Consider the following 24,531-nt stretch of genomic DNA (forward strand, 5'->3'; position numbering starts at 1 on the left):
AAAAAATATTTTCTTCACGGATGAGCACACATTTGATAAAACGGAGTTAAATCTCTCGGTATCCATTTTCAAGCTCTCTGTGTGTTTGTTTCCTTGCGGACGAGAAAAGGGGGAACGCACATTTCCGAGAAGGCGTGTCCTTTTCAAGAATGCAAGAGGCGTTGCTTTGTTGCCGGCTGTTTTTGCCGGTGTGTTAAACACACTTTAGAAAGGAGTGTCCCCAGACTATCAGAAGGCGGAGATCTCTGATTGTCTGGTGGCGAGACTACTACAAATTAAACTTAGGGGTGTTACCAGACGGCCCGTATTTGCTACGTCATGGTGGGGGATCTCATTAGAGCTACAAGCCCAGCCAGGTGACGACAGGGACCTATCACGGATCGATCAGGGCTCTACCACGGGCCAAACGGAAATTTGAAGTGGCTGCATCTGTACAATGTAAGAAGAAATGACTAACTTTCAATGCATATGCTAAAGGAGCTGATGGGATCACATTTCAATGGAGTCATACCTTGTACGGTTTCATGTGCCAACTTTCCCTAAGTTAGTCACATCACCTAAACGTCTGGTCGCACAAAGAGCAACAAAGATGTTGGAAGCCTCAGCAAAAACGATGAGAACCTTGATGAGAACCACCTTCATGATCTGCTCTGCTGTATCAACAGCAAAACAAAAATCGGCAGATGTTCAACTTACTTTCTTCTTTTCTGACACAGATGTCCTGCTTTTGGCAATGGCCAACTATGACTTGTTGGCAAAGAACACTGCAATCTTGATGGTATCAGGTGCTTTGCAGATCCAATCATTCTGGAGTATTGTAGGTCCAGAAAAGGCAAAAGCATTATCTACACTACTCTGTATCTGACTGTACGGTTTGCAAGAGTCAGTTTAAGCTCAGTTCACACTACACGACTTCCAAAGTACTTTTCACACTACCCAACTTGTCTTGTAATTGGGAGTCTTGAAGTCACTGTGGTTTTACACGCCATGACTGGCCAGTAACACCAAGAAGAATCTCAGATGAATAGGCTCATGTCTTGTGATGCGTGTTTCAACTCCTGGTGCTTACAAATATCATAGGTAATTAATAACTTACAGAAACATTACAGATTAGTATACATTGTATCCAATAGTCCACCTTCTCTGTCCCTCTCTCTGTCACTCTTTCAAAAGATACTCTTAAGATACCAAAAGATACCACATTACAAGTTATGCCAATGGTATGAATTGGTATATACTTCCAGTCTTCTAAGTGGGTGTGGGCGTCTCTCCACCGCATACCCCAAGCTCATTTTGAAGTGTAGTGAATGTCGTGTGGATGGATAAAAGCAGATTCAAAACATTACAACACAAAATGCTTGTTTAACACTAAGATGTTCTTGTAGGTCAAAAGACTTACGATGCACTGACCTTAGCTTTTGCAGTAAACAATGTGAGAACGATGAGGACTCAAGATCTAAAAACCAGGATTAAGATGAAAGTGATACTGAAGATGAAGAATGACATTTTAAGTTTACAGGCAGTCACTAAAACTACAGTTACCGCCACGTGGTTGTATGCCTCCACGCACCAGTCAAGTTTCTCTTACAGTTTCCATCCATGTGTGTGAACATGGATGCTTCACACACAGAAGATCTGTACAATCAGCACAGTTTCAAGATTAGAGTCCCCAATTCAGTATCTGACCAAATACTTCCCCTTCTGTTCCTGAGTTATGATGCTGAATAATAGACAGAAAAGTGTTTTATGCAGATCATTATGATGTCAAAATGAAGCTGACCTTTGACCTTTTGGATATAAAATGATACCACTTCATCATTTTATCCAATTAGACATTTGTGTGAAACATTAGCACATGAATTCTTGAGTTGTGGCCAAAAACATGTTTTATGAAGTCAAAGTGGCCTTGACCTTTGACCACAAAATTCAATTAATTTATATCCAAGTGATAGTTTATGTTAACATCTGAATAAATGAAATGTATATTTGGGACAAGGCTTTTAGTTGATGTTTTACAGTACGTTACATGATCAGCTTCAGAAAAGAAATCTGCCATTATGTTACATTACGTGGAAGGTTATCCACGGAAGATAATTGTGACAATTTTAATTACACACAACAAAATTCCATGACTTTTCAATAATTTCCATGACCATGGGAACTCCTACCTCGTGTGAAGCATAAATGTGGCTTTAGTAAATAAGTAAACACCTGCATGGCTTGGAACCTGACTGGCGTTTTGAACATTCACTTTCACAAATCCAAAATGGCCACCATGGAGAGTTTTTAAAAAATGGAAACATCAATTTTCATATTCCTCATATTCTAGCGATTCCAAAATTGTATAGTTTATCAATCCCCAAAAATTTTGAATAAAAATACATAAGGAACTAGACTATTAGGACTAAGTTTTATTTCTACTTATTTAATTATTTATCAAATTATTCATTTATTTTAATGAAAAAAGGATTATACACAAAACTTAAGGTAAACAACAGCGGCACATACAGATCAAATTTAAGTACTACAAATACATAAGAAGAACATAAAACAGGATTTAGTTTTATTTTTTTCCATAGTTACGAAAAGTTACAACAGTTCCTTTTTCCGCCGCAGAGTGGGAAGTTTGTCCTAAAGCTTGCTGCTTTTATTTATGCTTAATTCAGCTGCGAAGGTGACTATAATATAGTTACACTCTATGACAGAGTGGGAGCGGGTAGGTTCCAGTTTTTAAAAGGCCCATAGAGTAGTACTACATCTAGAGTTAGTCTATTCTGAATAACATTACAGAATTCAAATCTAGCGGCAGTCCTGAGTCTATTCAATCCAATGGGAGAAGTGAACATAAGCACAGATTATGACCAATTCTTTGGCTCCGTAGTCACTGAGGTAAATATTGAACCCATTTCTCACAAGCCCCAACTCTTCTAAACATTCTGACACCAAACAGGCATCTTTCAGACAGATAGCTCAGGAGTAGTAGGGTTGGGTATTAGGGTAGTAGGGTTGCAATGGTACAGGTACGGTACGGTACAGTAACCATCTCAGAAAATATCAAGGTTTTACGGTATTACGTAATTTATTTTATTATCAGTCAGAATGACCCTTAAAGGAATAAAAACGGAAGGTTTATTGTTGGTTGAACAAATGTTTTATTATTGAAACTTGAAAACATTTTGTTAATAGAAGTTTGTGTAAAAAGTCTCCCCTTTAAAAATAATGGCAATAAAGGTGAGATTCTCCGTACAGCTGCAGTTTTTTGAAATCGTAGATAAGCAAATGTACACGGTATGATACCATCAACTTTTATAACACGGTATACCTTCAAACTGGTGATCATTGCAACTCTAATCAGGAGAAAATTTACTTCTTTTTTTTTGAGACATGTCTCTGTCTCAGCAATACACTGTCGCTACATCTGGCAACAGCTGACTTGATCAGTTGTTGCCAGATCAACTGCTTCTTACTGACACTCATTCCTAAGTGTATGTAGACAGTCCTTTATTTTCTGTTGATTAATACATGTACCTATTGTCAGCAGGAGCATTTGCAATGCATCTGCAGTCTCTAGTTTACAGCTAACACAGCATGGGTATCTTAATTATTTAAATCTTCCGACACTGCAAGGATCTATTAGTAATTGACCTTCTCTGCTTTACACTGTGAGCTGTTCCACACTGATGCAACATTTATACTATCAGATTTTCTACTATTATATTTAGTACATTCTGAGACTGTCGTGACCTCCCACTGAGTTTGCTTAATGAGCCACAAAAACAAATCAAAGCAAATCCCTCTTAGACCATGTCTGCTGGAAGTTTGATTAGTTACCAGCCACTCCATTAAGGTTAAATTAAAATCTACTGCAGTCACTTAGCAGCTCCGGTAGACCCAGAGGGAGTGGCAGGTACCTGCAGACCTGCAGCTGACTGTAGGACAAAATACAACAGCACAAGGTTTCTATGTGTCAGGATGGTAGGATTCTTCTCTGTCCTGAGTGGTGACCTTGTGCAAACTGATCTGAAGCAACATGAGCCATGCAATGTGTTATCACACACACACACACACACACACACTGGATGAGAAGAAGAGTAAAGGCAGACAGAGGGGGACAGGAGAGAGCGAGAAAAGATAGACAACTAAACATAGTATAGAAAAAAACAGGAGTAAAAAGAATAAGACAAATAGAGCCGCAAGAGGCAATTCTGGGGTTCAAGCCAGCATGGACATTTAAAACTTGAAAGCTGGGTAGAATCAAGACCTTTGACAGTTCAGGACGCCTGCATTAAAGATTACCAACAGGTTTTATGACAATCAGACAGATGCTTATTCATTTATGTACAAATCTTTACGAGGCCATACTCTTCTTTGGCAGCACTGTCGCTTCCTATTGGTCAACTGCAGAAACATTTTGGGGACATGCTTTAATGGCTTAATTAAAAAAAGTCCACCAAGTTTGGTGATTTTTGAATCAATGAAGGTTGCCTCATTGATTATGGTCAAATTCTGCGAAAGGCCATTGCACTTGTTTGTAACCTGAACTGAACAGTGCTGAACATTCCGAGTCCAGTATAGCCCTTATAAATCATGACTGCTGGCAGCTGGTCAGAGATTCAGGTGTGTTATACTAGCAGCAGCTAACATAGCAAATGAGCCTCTGTCCTGCAGCAGAGATGAGCAGCAGGCTACAGAGGTCTGGTGAGCTCACTTCTTTCTAAATCCAAACCTCCACATTTTTTTATTTCATCACTCGAGAACATTTATTAGACTCACGACAGCTCCCTCTGGAGACACTAAAGGCTTTAAACTACTTTTTCACAAAGGCAGGAGAACCCCCCAACAACTGGAAACACACTTATGTGTAAAATTGGTAAGTTTCTCTTTAAAGCATTATAGAGTCTGAAACTTCTGGTGTTTCATGAACACATTTTCATGAACAAAATTTCAAAACAAGACATTTTAAGGACCTAAAACAACTTTTTTACAGATAAACACAGATTAGAGCTACTGTAAAACTTCAATAAATAGCCTCCATCCATCCATCCATCCATCCATCCAGCCGCAGGGGCAGCAGGCCAAGCAAAGCACCCCAGACGTCCTTCTCCTCAGCAACTCTTTCCAGCTCCTCCTGGGGGACCCCTAGGCGTTCCCAGGCCAGATGAGATATGTAGTCCCTCCAGTATGTTCTGGGTCTGCCCAGGGGCCTCCTACCAGTGGGACATACCCGAAACACCTCTAACAGGAGGCGCCCAGCAGGCATCCTGATCAGATACCCAAACCAGCTCAACTGACCCCTTTCGAGGTGAAGGAGGTGTGGAACCCAGAGAACATCCTCGGAAACTTTTAGTTCCTACAACACATTCGTTCCTACTTCAAAACAAGCAGCAAGCTGTCAGACTGATATGTTCAGCCTGAAGTAGCTCTGGAACCTCTCCTCATCCAACTGCAGCTCCCGCACCAGCTGATGGTATCCCCCATGCTGTTCACGGCCCCGGAGGATATCGTGAAACCCAGACCCGACGGCGGCTACATCCACGCAGATACCACACGACAGCACAAATTACAAAAGTGTCTTCTTCCATGTTGAATCGATACACAAGTGTGGACAAGCGCACGTACTTATACAATTTTTTGTGTTCTGGAATGCTTGTTATTAGCAGGAATGCAATTAATTTGCTCTCCTTACCACCAGTTTAACTAATCGCACTGTAGGCACTCGAACCCAAATCATTGACAGTGTTTCCCCTAGGTTTACAGCTTTGGGGGGGGGATAACAAATCAAAAAATGTTGCTCGGTTTGGGTTCGGCCCACTTGACATGCTGCTGTGCTGTGCTACGGTGTATTCAAGTAATGGAATTTGTTAATTACGTGACAGCGCCTGAACGCAACACAGGCTGTGTGTGTTTAATGTCAGACCTATTTATACTTTTTATCCTGTTTTCATTGTCCAAACGTGAAAGTTTCTGTCCTCAGGCAAATGCTTGAAGTCCCATTTCTGTGCTCCAGCCAGTAACCTGCTTTGCGACTCCTTTAAATTGAGAAGCATAATCAAACATTCAGAATTTGACGTCATTAGCGACTTGAGCTGCTTTCGCTGCCACAAATATTTTACCAGCAGCGCTGCTAGAGCGAATTGGCAGCTTTTGGTGTGAACGTACAGTAAAGCTGAGCCCATGGAGGAAAATCATTTCAGCCGCTTGTATCCACAATCTCATTCTTTTGGTCACTACCCAGAGCCCATGACCATAGGTGAGGGTTGGGACATAGATGAATCAGTAAATCGAAAGCTTCCCCTTCTGACTCCACTCCCTCTTCACCACAACAGTGCGGTGCAGCGCCTGCATTGCTGCAGAAGCTGCGCCAAATTGCCGATCCATCTCACGCTTCATTCTACAGGCATGAAAATGGGTCAGGGGTGAAAAAGGTGAGAAGGATACGAGACCCGGCACTTGCTAGGGGGTCCCAGGGTTATGCTCCTCGATTGTTTTGTTGGTGAAAAAATGAGCTTCCAAATGGTCATATCTGATTTCTTTTAGATTTAATCTAGTGGTGGTCACATGCAGAATTACAAGATTGCACAGAAACAAAAGTATGAATGTATAATTAAGTGCAAGTAAAGTATCTTTACATGTTCACATATGTTGTATAAGAGACGAGACCAGGGGCGGACTGGGACACAAATTCAGCCCGGGACATTCAGGCACACTGGCCCACACACAGGCCCACACACCGACCCACACACCGACCCACACGTTTCTACCTATAATCCTCTATATGCTTGTACACACAACACAAACGCTGTCCTCAGAATCAACTGCATAAGAAAATCAGCAGTTACTGTTTAATTCCAGACTATAAAATAAATACAATAATGAATTGGCCACAAATGGCGATGTGCTTATTATTTATCTTAAAATAAGCGCATATGACTCTATCCTAATGCATCTAATTTTATGCACAATATAACTGTCTGCCCTTTTAGTCAACTTATTTCTACAACGAATAAATCCCACTTAATACTACTGTTGCTCAGCAAAGATCGGGAAATACAATCAAATTGTTCATATAACCCAGTAAGAATAGTACTCGTATAAAAATTAGGCTTCAGATAACATCAGTTATCTGTTAGATCATTGGATCTAGCTCCAACAGACAGCGCATGAAAGAGAGAGAATAACAGCACTTGAGGATTACAGCACGTGGCATACCGACACAACACCACTTGATTAATTTTTATGAAAAACACCTTTGATTCTTTTGATCTGAGGACCCTTACAGACTAAAGGAATGAGAATAACTTACAGGGTAAGCAAGGGATGGACACATAATTTGAGGTAGCAACAACCTGGTTTTAGACATCAAAAGAACTTAGGGGGAAAAAAATTAATTAATTGGGACAAGGCTTTTAGTTGAAGTTTTACAGTACGTTACATGATCAGCTTCAGAAAATAAATCTGCCATTATGTTACATTACGTGGAAGGTTATCCATGGAGAATATACAGTATATCATGTATTTGGTTCATACCCTGGGTAAAAACCTCTCCCTCCCCTCCTTTATGTCTGTGATATACTTTAATTCAAAAGAATATTCTCCCTAAAACACTGCTGTATGACCAGTGATTCCCATTGCTACTCAAAGACAATGTTCTGTCTGTGTCTTTGCAATGCACCTCCTTTAAAAATACAGAACACTGCAGATATACATTTATTAAGTGAATATTTAATCTGTAACAGAGCTAAGACCAGTTCACAATGTTATCAATCATTTCAGGATTTTTTTTTTTTTTTTTTTAACCAAGACAGTGTTAGGCCGCATTAGCTATCGCTACAAGCATCAGTGTTCAACTACACCAAAACAGCCCTACCTTAAAGGTTCCCTGTGGAGTTTTGACCTCTAGTGGTAATGACATGCAGCAAAGGGCCACAGGCTGAAGTTGAACCCGGGCCGCTGCGGCAACAGCCTTATACATGGGGCAGCTGCTCTATCCACTAAGCCACCGATGCCCCAGTATTTCCTTTTTTTATTTTGATGCTCACCCTTGTCTCTTGTTTCAGGTACTTTACTTCCTGCTCCTGTGTTTCCCTTCTGTGTGATTACCTGCCCCGCCCTGATTGGTTTCACCTGTTCCTCATTACCCCTCCTCCCTTGTGTGTTTAGTCCTTGTGCTGCCCTGTGTCTGTTGCCAGTTGGTTCTCAATTGTTTGAGTGTGTTCTAGTCATTTTCCCTAGTGTTCTCTTTGGATTTGACCAGATTTTTGCATTTTTGACCCTGCTTAAGTCTATTGCCTTTTGACACCTTTGTTTGTGTTTTTGGACTGATTATCTGTGCACCAAACCCTTTTTTTCAGTACAAAACCCAGTGTTTTTGAGTCCTGCGTCTGAGTCCTTTCTTTGTTGGCTCCAGTCTGACAGGTACTGGTCCAACAATATTGTGGAAAAGGAGTATTGAAACAGATTCAAATACTCAGAATCAATATGTTTCGGTAGATCGATATTTTTGACAGCACTAGTAGCAACTTCAGCAAAGCTTCTGGATTATATTGGATGCGCTCTGCTGCCAGCATGTTGTGGCCAAGCAGCAACATCTGGGGCTGAAAAATGAAGCCAACACGGAAGTGCCAAAAACTGCAGCTCCTCCTAATGGGCACTTAGATCCCCATTTTCAAATGCCCAACTTTACAGAAATAAACAGGTTTACAGCCTGGTAAAACAAAAAGTTTTGGTCTCTGTTTTTTTACACTTCTTGCTCCAAAAAAACCAATATGGCATTGGCAAAAATGCCAAACTTGAGGCTACAAAACAGGAGTCAACAAACCAATGGGTGACGTCTCGGTAGCTAAATCCATTATTTTGACAGTCTATGTGTATTTGTGTCAGTGTCCTATGTATTGCAGCCACAACAATGCATATAAACATGACTCGTGTTTGTGTACAGGAAAACTCCACATGGCACCTTTAAAGCTGAATATGGTAGGTATGTTCTGAGGGTGGTGCTAGAAAAGATTTATACTACTGAAACCATACATTTTAAGACAATCTGCTGATTGAGAGAATTCAACAAGAACAAGAAGTTGTGCTTGGTTAGATGTGTCACCAAAAACATTATGTATTAAACTTTATGGACCATGACTACCCATAGCTATCCCATGATGATCTGGGAAGTAGCTATTAAAGATATCTCACTCTAGACTAGTGTCATCACCATCCTTGGCCTTACTTCTAGAGGAACAAAAATGTGGAAAAACAGGGTGTTTTGATTATTTGATTATTGATTATTAAGCCTTAGATACCACAGATATTTTGATTAATCTTGACAGAAAGTCAATCTAATTTCCTGAATTGATTGAATCAAAAGTGAGCTGACCCTAACATTACTCTCATCACACAGCTTAAGACTTTTCAGAAGGAACTTCAGCTACACACCAAATACAGTACAAAGAATGCAGCACTGCTAGTAATTGACTGCACAGAGGACCGTGCATAGATAGCATGTAATGACATTGGTCATATTACAGTAGAGGTGTTGTTTGGCCTTGTTTTAAACAAGGTACTGATACATTCCAGTCACTCTTTGTACCAAAAAAAACCAATCAACATTCTCTAACAGCTACATTATGTGAGAGGTACATCCATGCACGCTTCTTGATGTACAGCCACTGTGATCAGGGGTGTCACGATATACTGCTTTTCACCATTATCACACCATTTACATAAGTATAAAGAATAACGTGTCGTGTTGTCAAACAGTACGGTAAACGGGTGCTGTTTCTCAAACTTTTTCAAGCTTGAATTGATGTCTCAATTTTCTTAAAAATGGATTCCTCCACACATAGAGGCCTTGAGCAGAGGGGCAATAGGGCATTTACTAGTTGGTGTCCTTGCCAACATCATATCAGTCACATATATGATATTGTAACAGGGAGAAAAGTTTCACTCAAGAGAACACTGTTAACTTGTGTAAATCAGTTCCTGGTATGTACTCCCCTGACTGAAAGTACTTGCACTGCTTGACTCTTGAAGCAAAGGAAACATCTAGCCTCTAGCCTCACAGCTACTCTCTGCAACCATAATCCAGCTGCATTCCAATAAGAGAATAGAGCCTGATTTATGCTTGGGAGCTCAACACTTCTTTTAAGTGTCTCTCGACAGATTAAACAGTTATGTGTTTTTTTCTACTCATGCATCACCAAAAGGTTTTAAGTCATCTCCATGGTAACCAGAAACCCCCTGCATTTACAGTCCAGGTCTGTTTCTGTTGCATTACTGAAGCCTAATGTGCACAGACAGCTGTTTAAGTCAAACAAATACCACGCTGTATATGCGTGTTTTCGTTTATTAACTATCTGATCTGCTACCAGTCTGTCTGTGAGCGGCAGATTTGATCATTATGGTGAGCTGAGACACTGCTGTACAGACTAGTTATTGTTGATTTCTTCCTGTGGAGCTGAAAACTACACTGAACAAAAATATAAATGCAGCACTTTTGTTTTTGCTCCCATTTTTCATGAGCTGAACTCAAAGATCTAAAACATTTTCTATATACACAAAAGACCATTTCTCTCAAATACTGTTCACAAATCTGTCTAAATCTGTGTTAGTGAGCACTTCTCCTTTGCCGAGATAATCCATCCCACCTCACAGGTGTGGCATATCAAGATGCTGATTAGACAGCATGAATATTGCACAGGTGTGCCTTAGGCTGGCCACAATAAAAGGCCACTCTGAAATGTGCAGTTTTGCTTTATTGGGGGGGTCTGGGGGGGTCAGAAAACCAGTCAGTATCTGGTGTGACCACCATTTGCCTCACGCAGTGCAACACATCTCCTTCGCATAGAGTTGATCAGGTTGTTGATTGTGGCCTGTGGAATGTTGGTCCACTCCTCTTCAATGGCTGTGCGAAGTTGCTGGATATTGGCAGGAACTGGAACACGCTGTCGTATACGCCGATCCAGAGCATCCCAAACATGCTCAATGGGTGACATGTCCGGTGAGTATGCTGGCCATGCAAGAACTGGGATGTTTTCAGCTTCCAGGAATTGTGTACAGATCCTTGCAACATGGGGCCGTGCATTATCATGCTGCAACATGAGGTGATGGTCGTGGATGAATGGCACAACAATGGGCCTCAGGATCTCGTCACGGTATCTCTGTGCATTCAAAATGCCATCAATAAAATGCACCTGTGTTCGTTGTCCATAACATACGCCTGCCCATACCATAACCCCACCGCCACCATGGGCCACTCGATCCACAACGTTGACATCAGCAAACCGCTCACCCACACGACGCCACACACGCTGTCTGCCATCTGCCCTGAACAGTGAAAACCGGGATTCATCCGTGAAGAGAACACCTCTCCAACGTGCCAGACGCCATCGAATGTGAGCATTTGCCCACTCAAGTCGGTTACGACGACGAACTGCAGTCAGGTCGAGACCCCGATGAGGACGACGAGCATGCAGATGAGCTTCCCTGAGACGGTTTCTGACAGTTTGTGCAGAAATTCTTTGGTTATGCAAACCGATTGTTGCAGCAGCTGTCCGGGTGGCTGGTCTCAGACGATCTTGGAGGTGAACATGCTGGATGTGGAGGTCCTGGGCTGGTGTGGTTACACGTGGTCTGCGGTTGTGAGGCCGGTTGGATGTACTGCCAAATTGTCTGAAACGCCTTTGGAGACGGCTTATGGTAGAGAAATGAACATTCAATTCACGGGCAACAGCTCTGGTGGACATTCCTGCAGTCAGCATGCCAATTGCACGCTCCCTCAAAACTTGCGACATCTGTGGCATTGTGCTGTGTGATAAAACTGAACATTTCAGAGTGGCCTTTTATTGTGGCCAGCCTAAGGCACACCTGTGCAATAATCATGCTGTCTAATCAGCATCTTGATATGCCACACCTGTGAGGTGGGATGGATTATCTCGGCAAAGGAGAAGTGCTCACTAACACAGATTTAGACAGATTTGTGAACAATATTTGTGAGAAATTGTCTTTTGTGTGTATAGAAAATGTTTTAGATCTTTGAGTTCAGCTCATGAAAAATGGGAGCAAAAACAAAAGTGTTGCGTTTATATTTTTGTTCAGTGTATTTATGTCCACTAAATGTCTGCTGTCAACCAGCCTGGACAAGGCAGCTTGGCAGAACAGCCTGTCATAAAATATCAAGGTGACAAAAACAAGAAGGACTTTTACAGGTCAAGTAAGACCTTATTAATGGAATAAGATGAAAACACATTTCTTTGGTTTGCACTGATGTAATCTTCCTTTTAAGATTCTATTGTTTAATTCAATGTTACACATTATATGATTGGTGTGATTTGTAGATTCATAAATTAATCAATTCAAATCAAAAAACATCAATACTGTTTTACTGAGTAACACAACAGCTGCTTTGTTGTTAACTGGTTTGCTCACACACACACACACACACACACACACACACACACACACACACACACACACACACACACACACACACAGAGTTCACATGTCCTCTTGCAGAACCAGCGTGGTTTGGCAGTACTTTAATCCAGAAAATGAATTCAGCAGCAATTAATCTTTTTTGAGATGTTATATTATTTGTTAACTTTAAGTGAGTTTTTGTAAGATAATGTGCAGGGTTACCTTCATACTGCACAATGCAAAATGCCTCTCATTTCAGCTGAAATTTAATTATGAATTAGATGTTGTTTTATTAACTTTAAAGTGGAGTGCTGTCATTTCTGTCAGATAATCTGCAAGGTTCAATGTGCCCCACATTTCAGAGGCAGTTGATCTATTTTAGATGTTATTTTAGTGGTTAAAGCTATAGTGTGTAACTTCTACAGGTCCGTAAATGTCCGTTTCACCCAAGCCACTACTAGAGGAGATGACACAATGCTGATTAAGCCGATCGGCTCCTCTAACATCTCGCGGTATTTTTCAATATATATCATTATTAGTATGCATGTTGACCGGCAACATTCCCGCGCTGGCACACAGGAAATGCTTCCTCACAACAAGAAGGGAGGGGGAGGAGAGTGTCATAGCAAGAGGTGCACAGACGGTCAGAAAAATGCGGCCCGAGCCGTGCTCTTGTGTGCTTACCTGTGTGTGTGTGTGTGTGTGTGTGTGTGTGTGTGGGTGCGCGCGCGTGCACGTGTCTGTTTGTGTGGGTGCGCATCGGGATCGAACTCTGCTGTCCATGATACAGAGAGCAGAGGAGGACTGTAAAGGTGCGACCATGTAGAGACAGAAATGACATGCCGTCGTGTAAACAATATAAGTCATCACGTTATAAAGTGAAACGTTTCATCGTATAACACGATAAATAGTATATTGTTATGTTATTATATGAAACATCTGTTGCTCAAAATAATATAACTTTAGTTTATGAAGAGATAAGACGGAGCCCTCTCCTCTCCTCTCCTCTTAAATGCTTTACTCACAAGTGTGTGAATTGACCTGGATATGAAGCGTCCGTAGCGCCAAATAATATAACAGTAGTTTCTAAAGAGCTAAGGCAAAAAAAAAAGAAAAATAAATCAGCAGCGGTGGTCATATTTCAGCAGGGGAGCACCACCGCTGCTCGTTGCATATAAGGGAAACACTGTTGCTCAATGGATTTGTTCGTTTTTGGAATGCACAGTATTCTTCCAATTTAGCGTTAGTGTATTTTAATCAGAGGTGGAAAAAGTATCCCCATCAAGTTGTTGGAAGTAACTAAGTAACTTCTACTTTAAGTACATTTTAAACAAACTACTTTTTACTTTTACTTGAGTAGATTTTTAGAAGGGTAGCTTTACTTGTACTTAAGTAGAATTTCATCAAAGTAAAGGTACTTTTACTTGAGTAGAAGTTTTCAGTACTTTTTCCACCTCTGCTTAACAATAAATTGTGCTAAATTTTCACTGTAAATTTTGAAGTGTTTTCCCTTTTTTTGACTAGTCAACTAATCTTAATTAAAATTTTTGTTTAGTCGACAAGGAAATTCATCGCCAGGAACATCCCTAGTAGTAACAGTACTGAGACAATATCTGTATAAGAGGGAGAGCTGGTAGGACGGGATTATACGCAGCACAGGTGTGACATTTTGATGACAATAGCAGTTAGCAGCTTATTCAAAGAAGAACAGTGGCTGACGATGTCCACAAATTGGTAAAACAATGAGGTCCGGGAACTCCTCACCCTCCAAGCAAAGGACGAGATCAGCCGCTATATAACAGAGATGGTAAATGATTGTTATTGACATGTTAAGCCATTGTTATTGTTTATAAAGCGCTTCTGACGTATATGTTATATGTCACACTAGAGGCCGACGCTGTTGTGTTAAATGTCACGCCCATCATGCCTCTTTTGAATCCACGATAACGCCATGCTGTCTAAAATGACACACTGGAGCAGCCTGATGCTGTCATTGTAAGTTCTGTGTAAAAGTGTAAAGGCATCATAATGATGGGACTTCATAACGACCCTATGGCACTATCTCTGTGTAAATAGGGCTAAATCTCTATAACTGCCTCTTCAATTTAATGTATCTTTATATTGCATTTTGCTCTGATGTGTGTTTGAATTTGGCGATGACGTGAAAAAAAGTTTAATATTATCTGAAATAATATTTAAATAATGTCTCTTAATATCGTTATGATCTTTATGGTATGGGGATATTATAATTATTGTTATACTCTGTGCCACAACAGGAGTGTGATGAAAACGTGATATCGTGACAGTCCTGATTCAGATGAAGTGACAGAGAGCAGATTAGGTCAGACTTTTATACTGTAGACTCACATAGCCAGACTTTTGACTATCAACATGTCTGGTCCACAGTGTTGAGCTTTTAACCATTACGCCCTTCTAATTAGATTTTCTGAAAACAAATTTAAAAAGGCAATTTAGAGGATAAAGTCAGTTTTCCTTGTTTCCGGCATGATCATCACTTAAGAAACACTGAGAGTAAAATCTAGAATCTAGAGGCTCAGAGGAGCTTAAGGTGTTGTGTGGACCAGACATCAGGCCATGTGAGACTACTTCTTCAAACAGAGGAGGAGATTACAATGTGGAGCAGACAGACGGAAGGAAGTGTTACTGGAGTCCTGCAGACAGAGGTGGGGCTGAGGCCTTCTGGGCATGTTGAAGCAGCAGCTGCATGGTGGTCAGCAGGAGTGAGATCCATCTCTTTTTCTCCCTCTCTCTTTTTCTTTTTGCTGGGTTGCAGAAGGTGAAGATGGAAGAAAGCTGCAGTGCATGGTCAGCCTGACGTCCATCCCTCTTTCTCTGCTCTCTCTCTCTCTCTCTCTCTCTCTCTCTCTCTCTCTCTCTCCCTCAATGTTTCGCCGAGGTGCAGGCTTGTGAGAGGCCGGTGATTGGCTGGTGTGAAAGTGTTTAAACTGATGGAGACGGGAGGAGGAGGAGTCTTGGTGTGATGGAGGTCTACCGTCCAAACTTTTTATAACTACACTCTCAGTCCACGATGACTGAAGATCTCGACACAGTTTCACATATGACTGACCTTTTTCATCTAGTGGTTTAACCTGAATCAAGGATGGCTGCAGTGGAGAGAAACATGCCACGACAGGGAATTCAGACTGAAAACAGAGTCCTACCTTTCACAGGATCCTCCAGATTGTGAAACAGTAGGGACACCTCAAATGGTTCAGCGGTCATAGTGTGCCTTTAGTTAAAGTATGAAACTGAGACAAAAAAGAAAGAAGGAGACAGTGTATGCCTTACCTCGCCTGACAAGGTACGGTTTAGTGTAGTCCCAGCTCTCGTTGTCATTCTTAATCACATTCAGACGTGTTGGCTGTTGACAAAAAGAATTCAACAGGATCCAGTCAAACGTAGCACAGTAGCACAGATATACAGGAGCTGCATTCTTCTTATCCATTTATATACACATATATATATATATATATATATATATAGATATACACGCACACACACACACACACACACACATATGTGTCACTCTCTCTTCCTCTCACTCACTCAACCACAGACTTGCTATGCAGCAAGCTTTTTCTTCAGATGAAGTTGACAGGTGAGGTAGTGATGTTGAGACTGTAACAATGTGTGAACTCAGGACCCTTTAGGCAACTGTGTCTGCAGTGTGTCTTGTTTTTTTCCCTCAAACCAGTATAACCTGTAGAAGCAGACTCCCTCCTTCTCTGGATATCACTCTATGCTACTGTAGAGAGCAAAGATAATTAACATTGTTTTGTAAATGGTCAATTAACTGTCAATGCATAATAACCTACTTTTTGCAGATTGGATTCTTATTTTACTATGTCACTGTTACAACTTAGAGAATTTCCAAAATAAAAGTCCCACATTTGTCCAGAAGTCCTCATTACCTGGAGACCCACCCAGGTAAATAATCACCAGCTGCCTCTGTTTATAAATAACTATATAATGTTCAAATAAATTTATATTATCTATAAATAAGCCATATCACACAAGAGGGAGTGCTGCTGTTGTCATATTGCATATTGCTTATTGCTTTTTGCTAACGCGATACAAGTTGGATTTAACACCATGATGCCTTTAGCACAGGTTACTGATGTAGGCTACTTGTTAATTTGCTACAGTCTGTCATAATGACAAATGACGGTTCAGCTGGTTTGTATAAAATCCAACCAGTTTAATACCGTCCGTAAAACCGGAAATTGGCCAAACTCTAACCATTAGGCTCTATCACCTGCAAACTGTCTCTGTGTCTGTTCCTGTTGCTAAACAGATGACGTACAGTTAATATACCCCAACTTTACCTAAAGATCTGAACCCACAATCTTGTAATTTTCAGAAATTAGTGAGTGGATGGCTTGACATTTTCTTCAGTTAAAGGACAAGGACAAAACAGAACTATATGTTACAGGAAGAGAGTCATATCTTACTCCACACTCCTTTAACATTACATATGTGCCTAAAATCTAGGGGGCTATCTTTCATAGTGATCGGATTTTGAAACACGAGGGCTGTACCCAACTCAGAAATTTTGTCAGTCAAATCATTTCAAACGAATATTTAATGATTCAGGTTTTTTTCCTTTCTAAGTTGTAAGGGGGCTCAGTGGGATGTTCAATGTGACAGTGGCATTGATGTAATATAGTGAACAAGCTAACAGAGGTCAGAAATGTGCAACTTTTTTTTGCACTAGATACCAAACAAAAACCAGAGACTCTGTTGTGTTGACTACCTGTGAGCTGTAAATTCACAGCTCCCAAGCAGAAGAGAGAAGATAATGTACTGTAATGTAATCTTGGAGCCTTAAGGCCCGAACATACTCGGGCGGAACATACGCGGAACGGACTCCGCGGAGGTCCACGCGGACTCAAAGCAGACGTCCGCAAGCCCTGTGCGCGCAAAGCTCAGATTTTACGACCGTGCAGACTCCGCTCCGCGCACCAGTGACTGCTCGGCATGTATTTTTCACATCGCGGGGATTTTTCACGGACATTTTTTTTTTTGCCTTTAAGTTTTTATTAATTAATTTTAAACAGACAAAAAAAAACAAAAAACAGAAACAACAAAACTGACACATTGTTCCAAGTGGTGCAAACGAGATACACAGTAACCATGACTCAGTAAAAGAAAATTACCAAAAAAATAAATAAATATAAAAACACAACAAACCCCCAATTTGAAAAGAAAAAAAAAGGCAGCACAGACATTTTTACAGGAAACTACAACGCGCAAGTGCGCTCGACTATGGAAGCCCGAATGACTGTGGACATTCCTCGCGGAGTCCGTTCCGCGTATGTTCCGCCCGAGTATGTTCGGCCCTTTACAGTGGAAAGTTTTTCCTCCTCTGTGCTGCTGCATCATGTCCGCAACTGACTGTACCAAAGAGTAGCATGAAAGTAAAGAGCGCTCACTCCGGAGCAAAATCTGGGGACCAAAATGTCCCAAGAAGTACACTGCACAAAACACAAATACAAAAACAACTGCTCGACTTGAGGCAGTCTCAGTTTACTGAGGGGTCTTCAAATGACGATTCAAATTTCCGACTTTCAAGGAGCAGCCCTATGAAGCACACATTCTAAACATCACTAAATGTGGCATTTTACAACTTAGAAGAGCAATGCTGAGGTCACATTGTTTCTCTTGTGGGACAACAAGGTATTTATACTGTTATTGTCTTGATTACTGTAAGTCATTGTTCAAGGGCTTTCCCAAAATCTACGATTTTGTTTATTTATTTCTGTGACATACTGAAAGAACCCTTCCGTCGCAGCACATCTGTGCTTTAATCAACAGAATGACTCCAGGCTTGTGAGTGCTGAAGTGTTTATTGTCTCTTACCCTTGCATATTCAATCTTGAGCGTACAGCAGCCAGCATAGATGTCAGCTCCGTTCAGTGCAGCTTTGGCCTTCTGAGCACACTGAACTGACTCAAACCTGAAGAGTGGGGTTAAGGAGAGGATGCTGTACATTCCAGCACACAGGTTCACACAGCATGCAAAGACACACACATTAACACATATCAGGAAGGATATTCCACCATGGCCTGGATTCCATTTCGTTTAAAGATGACAATCCTCAGCACACTGCCAATGGGGTTACACACTGTGTACAGTACATCCTGGACCAAAATGGAAAAAGAGACAGAAATCCAACATTCAACACATTCTTAAAGTTTCTAATGCTGCAGTGTGCCTTAACCTGTATTAACCCCTCATGTACTTATTGGCCCAATGTCCTGACAAAAACTATTGCGTTAAATGTAAATATACACTACCACACTGAAGGTGCTTTGGTGACTACATTTCACACTTAGCAACATTTAAAAGGCAGGCAAAAAGTCCTTGGCAGTCATTTTGTCACAAAACTATATATTGAGAGGCAGTATAGACAGAGACAGACAGCCTGATGGAGGGTTATGAAAACCCTCTTAAGAAGAAGTCTAGACAGACAGACACTGCTTTTAAGAGAAGATGAGTGGATGCAGTTTGTTTGAGAGGGAGAGACTGACAGATGGGCATACAAGATCACTCTGCATCTTTCAGTGCATTTACAACAAATAACCAACTAACGTCTTTTCAGACTTTTCGAAGGTTTTTTCGCAGCCATTGAAAATCAACTGGGAGAGACAAAAGAGATAAAAGTTATATCATCCCAATGTAGTGAAACTTGACTTGCTCTTGAAGGCAGTTAGAGCATGCTGATAATCAGCTCTATGACAAATTTGACACAATTTGACCTATAACAACTGCCTTGCAGTTGTATGCTCCTGCGAACCAGTCAAGTTGCAATTACAGTTTACATCCATGTCTGTCCAGACCCGTATGTAGCAATGACAGCTGACAATGCTTCAAATGTTGCTGCAAAGAAGCTAAAACATGGATTCTTCACACACATCTTCCAATCCAGCAGCATACATGTAGAAGATACATGTATACAATCAGCACAGTTTCAAGGTGGACACCCAAGATTATTGTCACCAATAAATATCACCACCAAATATCTCTTCTGCTCCTGAATTATGGCATTTAATAATGACCACAAAAATGTTTTTGCAGAATATTATGTCAGAGTGAAGTTGACCTTTGACCTTTTGGATATAAAATGTCATCACTCCATCATCTCCAGTTATGACCAAAAACAGGGTTTTTTGAGGTCACAGTGACCTTCGACCACCAAATTCTAATCAGTTCATCCTTGCATCCACACTGTAAACCCAGATTTTGTTTCTAATTAAACTTCAGAGTAATCATTACTAATTCTTTCATGTTTTGTAAAAACATACTATCATTACTACACAACATTAGTTGCTTGTACTATTTAGCTGAAAGATTCATTACACTAATCATGTTAAGCAGAGTGACTTGGTATGTTAACTTTTTGTAAGAAAGGGGAGGGGCTAATTCAAAATTCTGCCTGGTCACGTGACGAGGCCTGTGAGATATCATGTTCACAATGGGACAGACGGATGGACAATCTGAAAACATCATGTCGGCGTGGAAGCACAAAAAGTTTAATGTACATGCAGCATATTTTTTATAAGTGCATAGATTTATCAGAAAAATTCCACAAATGTTATGAAAAAAATAATTCCACACAGAGAAAAATGTATGTGCGTGTGTGTGTGTGTGTTTGTACCGTGGTTATAGGGTAGAGGGGGTTTTGTATGGACAGCAGGAGGACTTTGTTGCCACTGTTGGGGTTGTCAGCATTGGTCGGCCTGGTGATTCTCTTGGATGTTGAGTAATTAAAGTACGCCTGTTGGCCTGATGAACAGATGGACAGAAATATAAACACTTACAATACTCTGCATACAAGCATGTGTAACTAATCCATCACATCAGAAAGTCTTTACAATGAAAAGCCTGGGAATCAAACCTGCGATGTATACAGGCTCCTTGGCTCCACAGGACACACAGCGGTCAGCACTCTCTACTGCAGAGAACTCCACCAGGGCCTGACGCTTGAATGGCATCATCATTACATAACTGAGAACACACATGCAAACATTCAGATAGGATGTACACATGCTTTTTATTCAAATCTTTTCCACTGAATGAGCTTCCATTTCACTGGACACATTACCTGCTCTGCCAGCCTCTGCCAGCCACACTACATGTCCCCCACTCTTTGTCAAAACCTTAAGCCTGGTAGACACTGTGCAAGTTCGGGTTGTCCCAGATGAAAGATGACTAACGTGGAAGAAGCGTGGTGATATCTTTGGTCGTGGTTCTAAAATGGTGGTCCTATGTCGCACAGTGAAAGAGGTTCAAGGATGTCTACTGTCACAGACTTACGATCAAAGACAGTCTGGGATAAAATTCTGACAGTGTCAGAAATTTGGGATGACCATCGCACTGTGTGACTGCTGTTACGGTTACAAACCAACCAACAGAAATGCAACATGAAATGACGCACTGGCACTAAACCCAAACAAACAAATAGCAGCTTGCCATGGAGGCAAAACACGCTAAAAGAAATGTGTGGGATTCCAGCAAAGAGTAAAACCTTCTTGAGTTGTGGCAGCAGAAACCTTGCCTGTATGATGTGTCCTCCAGCTCCTACCATGACTGCTTAAAGAAGGACAAAGCATAGAAGGAAATAGCGGCAGAGCTGCAGCTGCCAGGTGAGCAACCTAGCAGCTAGCAAACACACACATGGACACACTGCAGTATAGTACCCACAAAACTTCAGGTTATTTAATAATGTGGCCCTCTATGTTGTGCTTCACAGTTGGAGAAGTAATAACCTGTGCAGCATCCTTGTGCAATCAGTATGGAAAGATATTACATCGTACGCTGTAGCCTGCGATTCAGTAGGAGCTGTAATTGCACAATCTGCATACATCAAACTTGATGTCATACCTAAGTTTATTAGCTTGTAGCTTGCACTAACCTTAAAAGATTGCTAAAATCTCACAGTCTGAAGGAGGCCTTAGAACAGCAGATTGTGTTTCAATCCTCAGCACTCATATCTTAACAGATCTGAATAGAAATGGGTCATTTTTGTGCTGCTGTCAACTTTGAACCGAGGATATAAACCCTCCAAACCCCATTAAAGAAGAAGAGTTTACTGCCTTCGTTTCATTAAAGACAAAAGTGATCTGCCAAATGAGATAAGATAATATCTTTGTGTGTGTGTGTGTGTGTGTGTGTGTGTGTGTGTGTGTGTGTGTGTGTGTGTGTGTTTGACAGTATGCTTTTCCCTGCAGCGTGGTTCAGGTAAATGAGAGGTTAATCAATACTGCAACATGCAGGGAGTGTAAATAATGGAATAGGAGTCGTTTAGAGTGGAAACTGCAGTATCAAAAAATGTTTCCTTTAATTATTCAGCACCTGTAACTATCTTTACACTAAAGCTCCTGAAGCCCACTGCAGGAGTTTGTTACACCAAATCACTTAGTACCTGTAACTTTATGCGATTTCATGTTTTACTTCATGTGTCCCCTTTAAATATTGATTCATGTTCAAATGTTCACGTTGTTGCTCTTTAAAAGCTAGAATACTGAGTAATACAATGTTTAAATATTGGTTATAGTGATGAGTGAGGTGCTTGTGGAAAACCTGAAATTGTATCAGTGTGTATAGAGTTAATTCTGTATTTTCAAAATTGTCAAAAAACTTTCTCCATGATTCATAAAACATAAAAAACAAGACTGGGTCAAAACCTAGTGTATGGCTGGACTGTGTATAAAACACTGAGGGGCTTTTTTAAAACAAGGGCTTTTAATTTTAAACAGAAAATGGCTCCATCCAACACAACCCTCACCTCTACAGCTCCAATTGGTGAAGTAAGTTTTTGCCAAGCTGAGCGTCAGAACTCTCAGAGTCAGAGTCACTCACACCAAATAATTTGTCCTGTTTGTACACTCTAATTTTCACTTTCATATGCAAGTGAGCCCTGCCAGTGTCTTTCTGTTCTCTCTAGTGCTGATATGGACCTGGAGAGCTCACCAAGACTTATCATGTCGCTGAATGTGTATTAACAGATGGTAGTTTAAGGGCCTGCAGTATGAACTCTGGAAGTATGGCTGTGTCTTTTCTTTGACAACACTACAGCTGGGCGATATGGACAAAAATTCATATCTTGGTATTTTTAGGCTGAACAGTGATACCAAAAATATATCTCGGTATTTTCTACAAAAAGGGCTACATGTTTTCAGTTGCAAGCCAAAGCCAAATTTGAGATGTCACAAGCACTTTTATACAAACACACTGTTATCAAATTAAAATGCAAAGACAGGATTTTTTTCTCTGTTTGAAAATATGCAGCAACATGTAAGTGAAAAATTATATAAACAGCGGGGCTGTACATTAACTTTTTGCACATAGCACTGGAGCTACAGAGGTTTAAAGGTTTGCAGTACAGAACACAAAACTAAAACACGAGTATAAAAGTATCAAGTAGACATTAATCCATTGTAGTTTGACACAATTAAAAATCTTTGTGGGGGGAGTTAAACAGTCGTTTTCCATGGCCTTTCAAATTAATCTAGTGCTGGAAAATTATTTGAATATTTTTTATTTTTTATTAATCTTATTCATGCACATAGCATCGACAGAGAGGCCGTGGGAGGGAAGGAGTGAGAGACACTTTAGCCCCGTTTCCACCATGGTACCTTTGGAACTAAAAGTACCCTTTAGACATGGTACCTAGACGCTAGCGTTTCTACTGCAAACAGTACCTTTAAATGTAGGCAGGGTTACTGTCACTCACTGCTCTGTCCAGAACTCACTGTATTTCCTCATTATCAGTGACACAGAGGAAAGTCTGCACCCCATTTGTCGTCCATGGAACAAGACTGCACGCCAACATTTTCAGAACAAAATAGCTCAAAACAAAACAGGCTGCAGTGAGAGTCTCTCTCCATGGGATATATAAAAAATACCGGGTTTGTGCATTTAGTCCTTCTCAGGCAAGCTCAGGGGTTTAGTGTTGAGTTGGCCAGACGCTACGCGACCCTTTTCTTTTCTCCAAGTGAGCATTAGAATATATGCAGTTCACATGACCCCGCCGAAATTAATACATATAAACGCTTGAAGATCCACTCATTACTAAAAGTGTATGTCATATAAAAACTAAAGTAATGGTCAAAGTTGTAATATACAATATTTAAGGTGTGTTGATTGAGTCACCTTGTCAGCTTGTGCATTGAGTAACATTACGAGTTAATGTTCCATAAATCCCGGTAGACGGCCCAGTGAATGAAGTCATTTTTTTCTCAAACTCCGGCTGCAAACATCCTTTCATTGCATATTTACAGTTTACTAATTAAACTCTTCATGATATGAACAGTGGCTTCTCCCTGATAACCAGCCACAGCTCAGCCCTGAGCAAAGTGACAGTCTGCTACTGACCAATCAACGGACTGCAGTGTTCACAGCTCCACCTTTTAGTACCAGATCTGTGTGCAAGGTACCCCAACAGAAGCGGTACCAAAAATGGTAATGGTTAGGAACGGTTCCATCGGTACTATCCACAACTTTTCGCAGTGGAAACGGAACAAAAGCGTACCGAACTGAACCGTACTGCTGGGTGGAAACAGGGCTTTAGTCCATGTTATATGTCTTGTATATAAAACATCTGTGTTGTCCCTGCATTTTCCTGAACACAACCGTTACCTGCATCCAGGCGCTGTCTCAATGTCCAGTGTTTCCCATTAATTAACGAAACTATGGCGGCCGCCATAGTTTAATTTGACCCGCCATAGTTTCTAAATAAAGATTTAGGCTGCCGAAAGTATTGACTTTTCATAATATAAATAATATCTCGAACGCCGTAGCGTTTTGTGCCGATGTGCTCAGGCTGTCAGATCCAGCGCTCGACAGTGGGAGCGTTTCACTCGACTAAAAATACGTGTGCGCGAACTGTAAAAAATATTTAGGGGCACGTGTGCGCATAAAAAAAATCAGCCAAAGCAGCCTATATTTTTGTCAATAAAAATATATGATAATCTAACCGCAAATGTTGGAGGAACTCCAGCCGCCTTCCCTCTTCCCCGTGTGACACGGTTATGGGCGGTTTTCCAAGCCACTGTCGGCACAATGAATATAAGTCCCACTGTCGGCAGCGTGGAAATAAGTCAA

General features: G+C 40.9%; 2 protein-coding genes across 6 annotated transcripts in view; one reads left to right on the forward strand and one right to left on the reverse strand.

The window, feature by feature from the left end:
• Positions 1-24,531, forward strand: part of borcs7 (BLOC-1 related complex subunit 7) — a 1,032,483-nt gene that overhangs the window by 594,854 nt on the left and 413,098 nt on the right. The window lies entirely within an intron of this gene.
• The window catches only part of LOC126406430 (heterogeneous nuclear ribonucleoprotein L-like), a 122,767-nt gene that overhangs the window by 51,111 nt on the left and 47,125 nt on the right, over positions 1-24,531 (reverse strand). For all 4 annotated transcript variants that reach the window (XM_050070700.1, XM_050070698.1, XM_050070699.1 and 1 more), the window contains 5 exons: positions 20,324-20,433; positions 20,084-20,211; positions 18,481-18,566; positions 18,286-18,382; positions 15,715-15,787 (listed from right to left, as the gene is read on the reverse strand). In XM_050070700.1, the coding sequence (XP_049926657.1) occupies positions 15,715-15,787; positions 18,286-18,382; positions 18,481-18,566; positions 20,084-20,211; positions 20,324-20,433 (494 nt within the window). The remainder of the gene's footprint in view (positions 1-15,714; positions 15,788-18,285; positions 18,383-18,480; positions 18,567-20,083; positions 20,212-20,323; positions 20,434-24,531) is intronic.

The sequence above is a fragment of the Epinephelus moara genome, chromosome 19 (genome assembly GCF_006386435.1).
Source record: "Epinephelus moara isolate mb chromosome 19, YSFRI_EMoa_1.0, whole genome shotgun sequence".
Taxonomy (NCBI): domain Eukaryota; kingdom Metazoa; phylum Chordata; class Actinopteri; order Perciformes; family Serranidae; genus Epinephelus; species Epinephelus moara.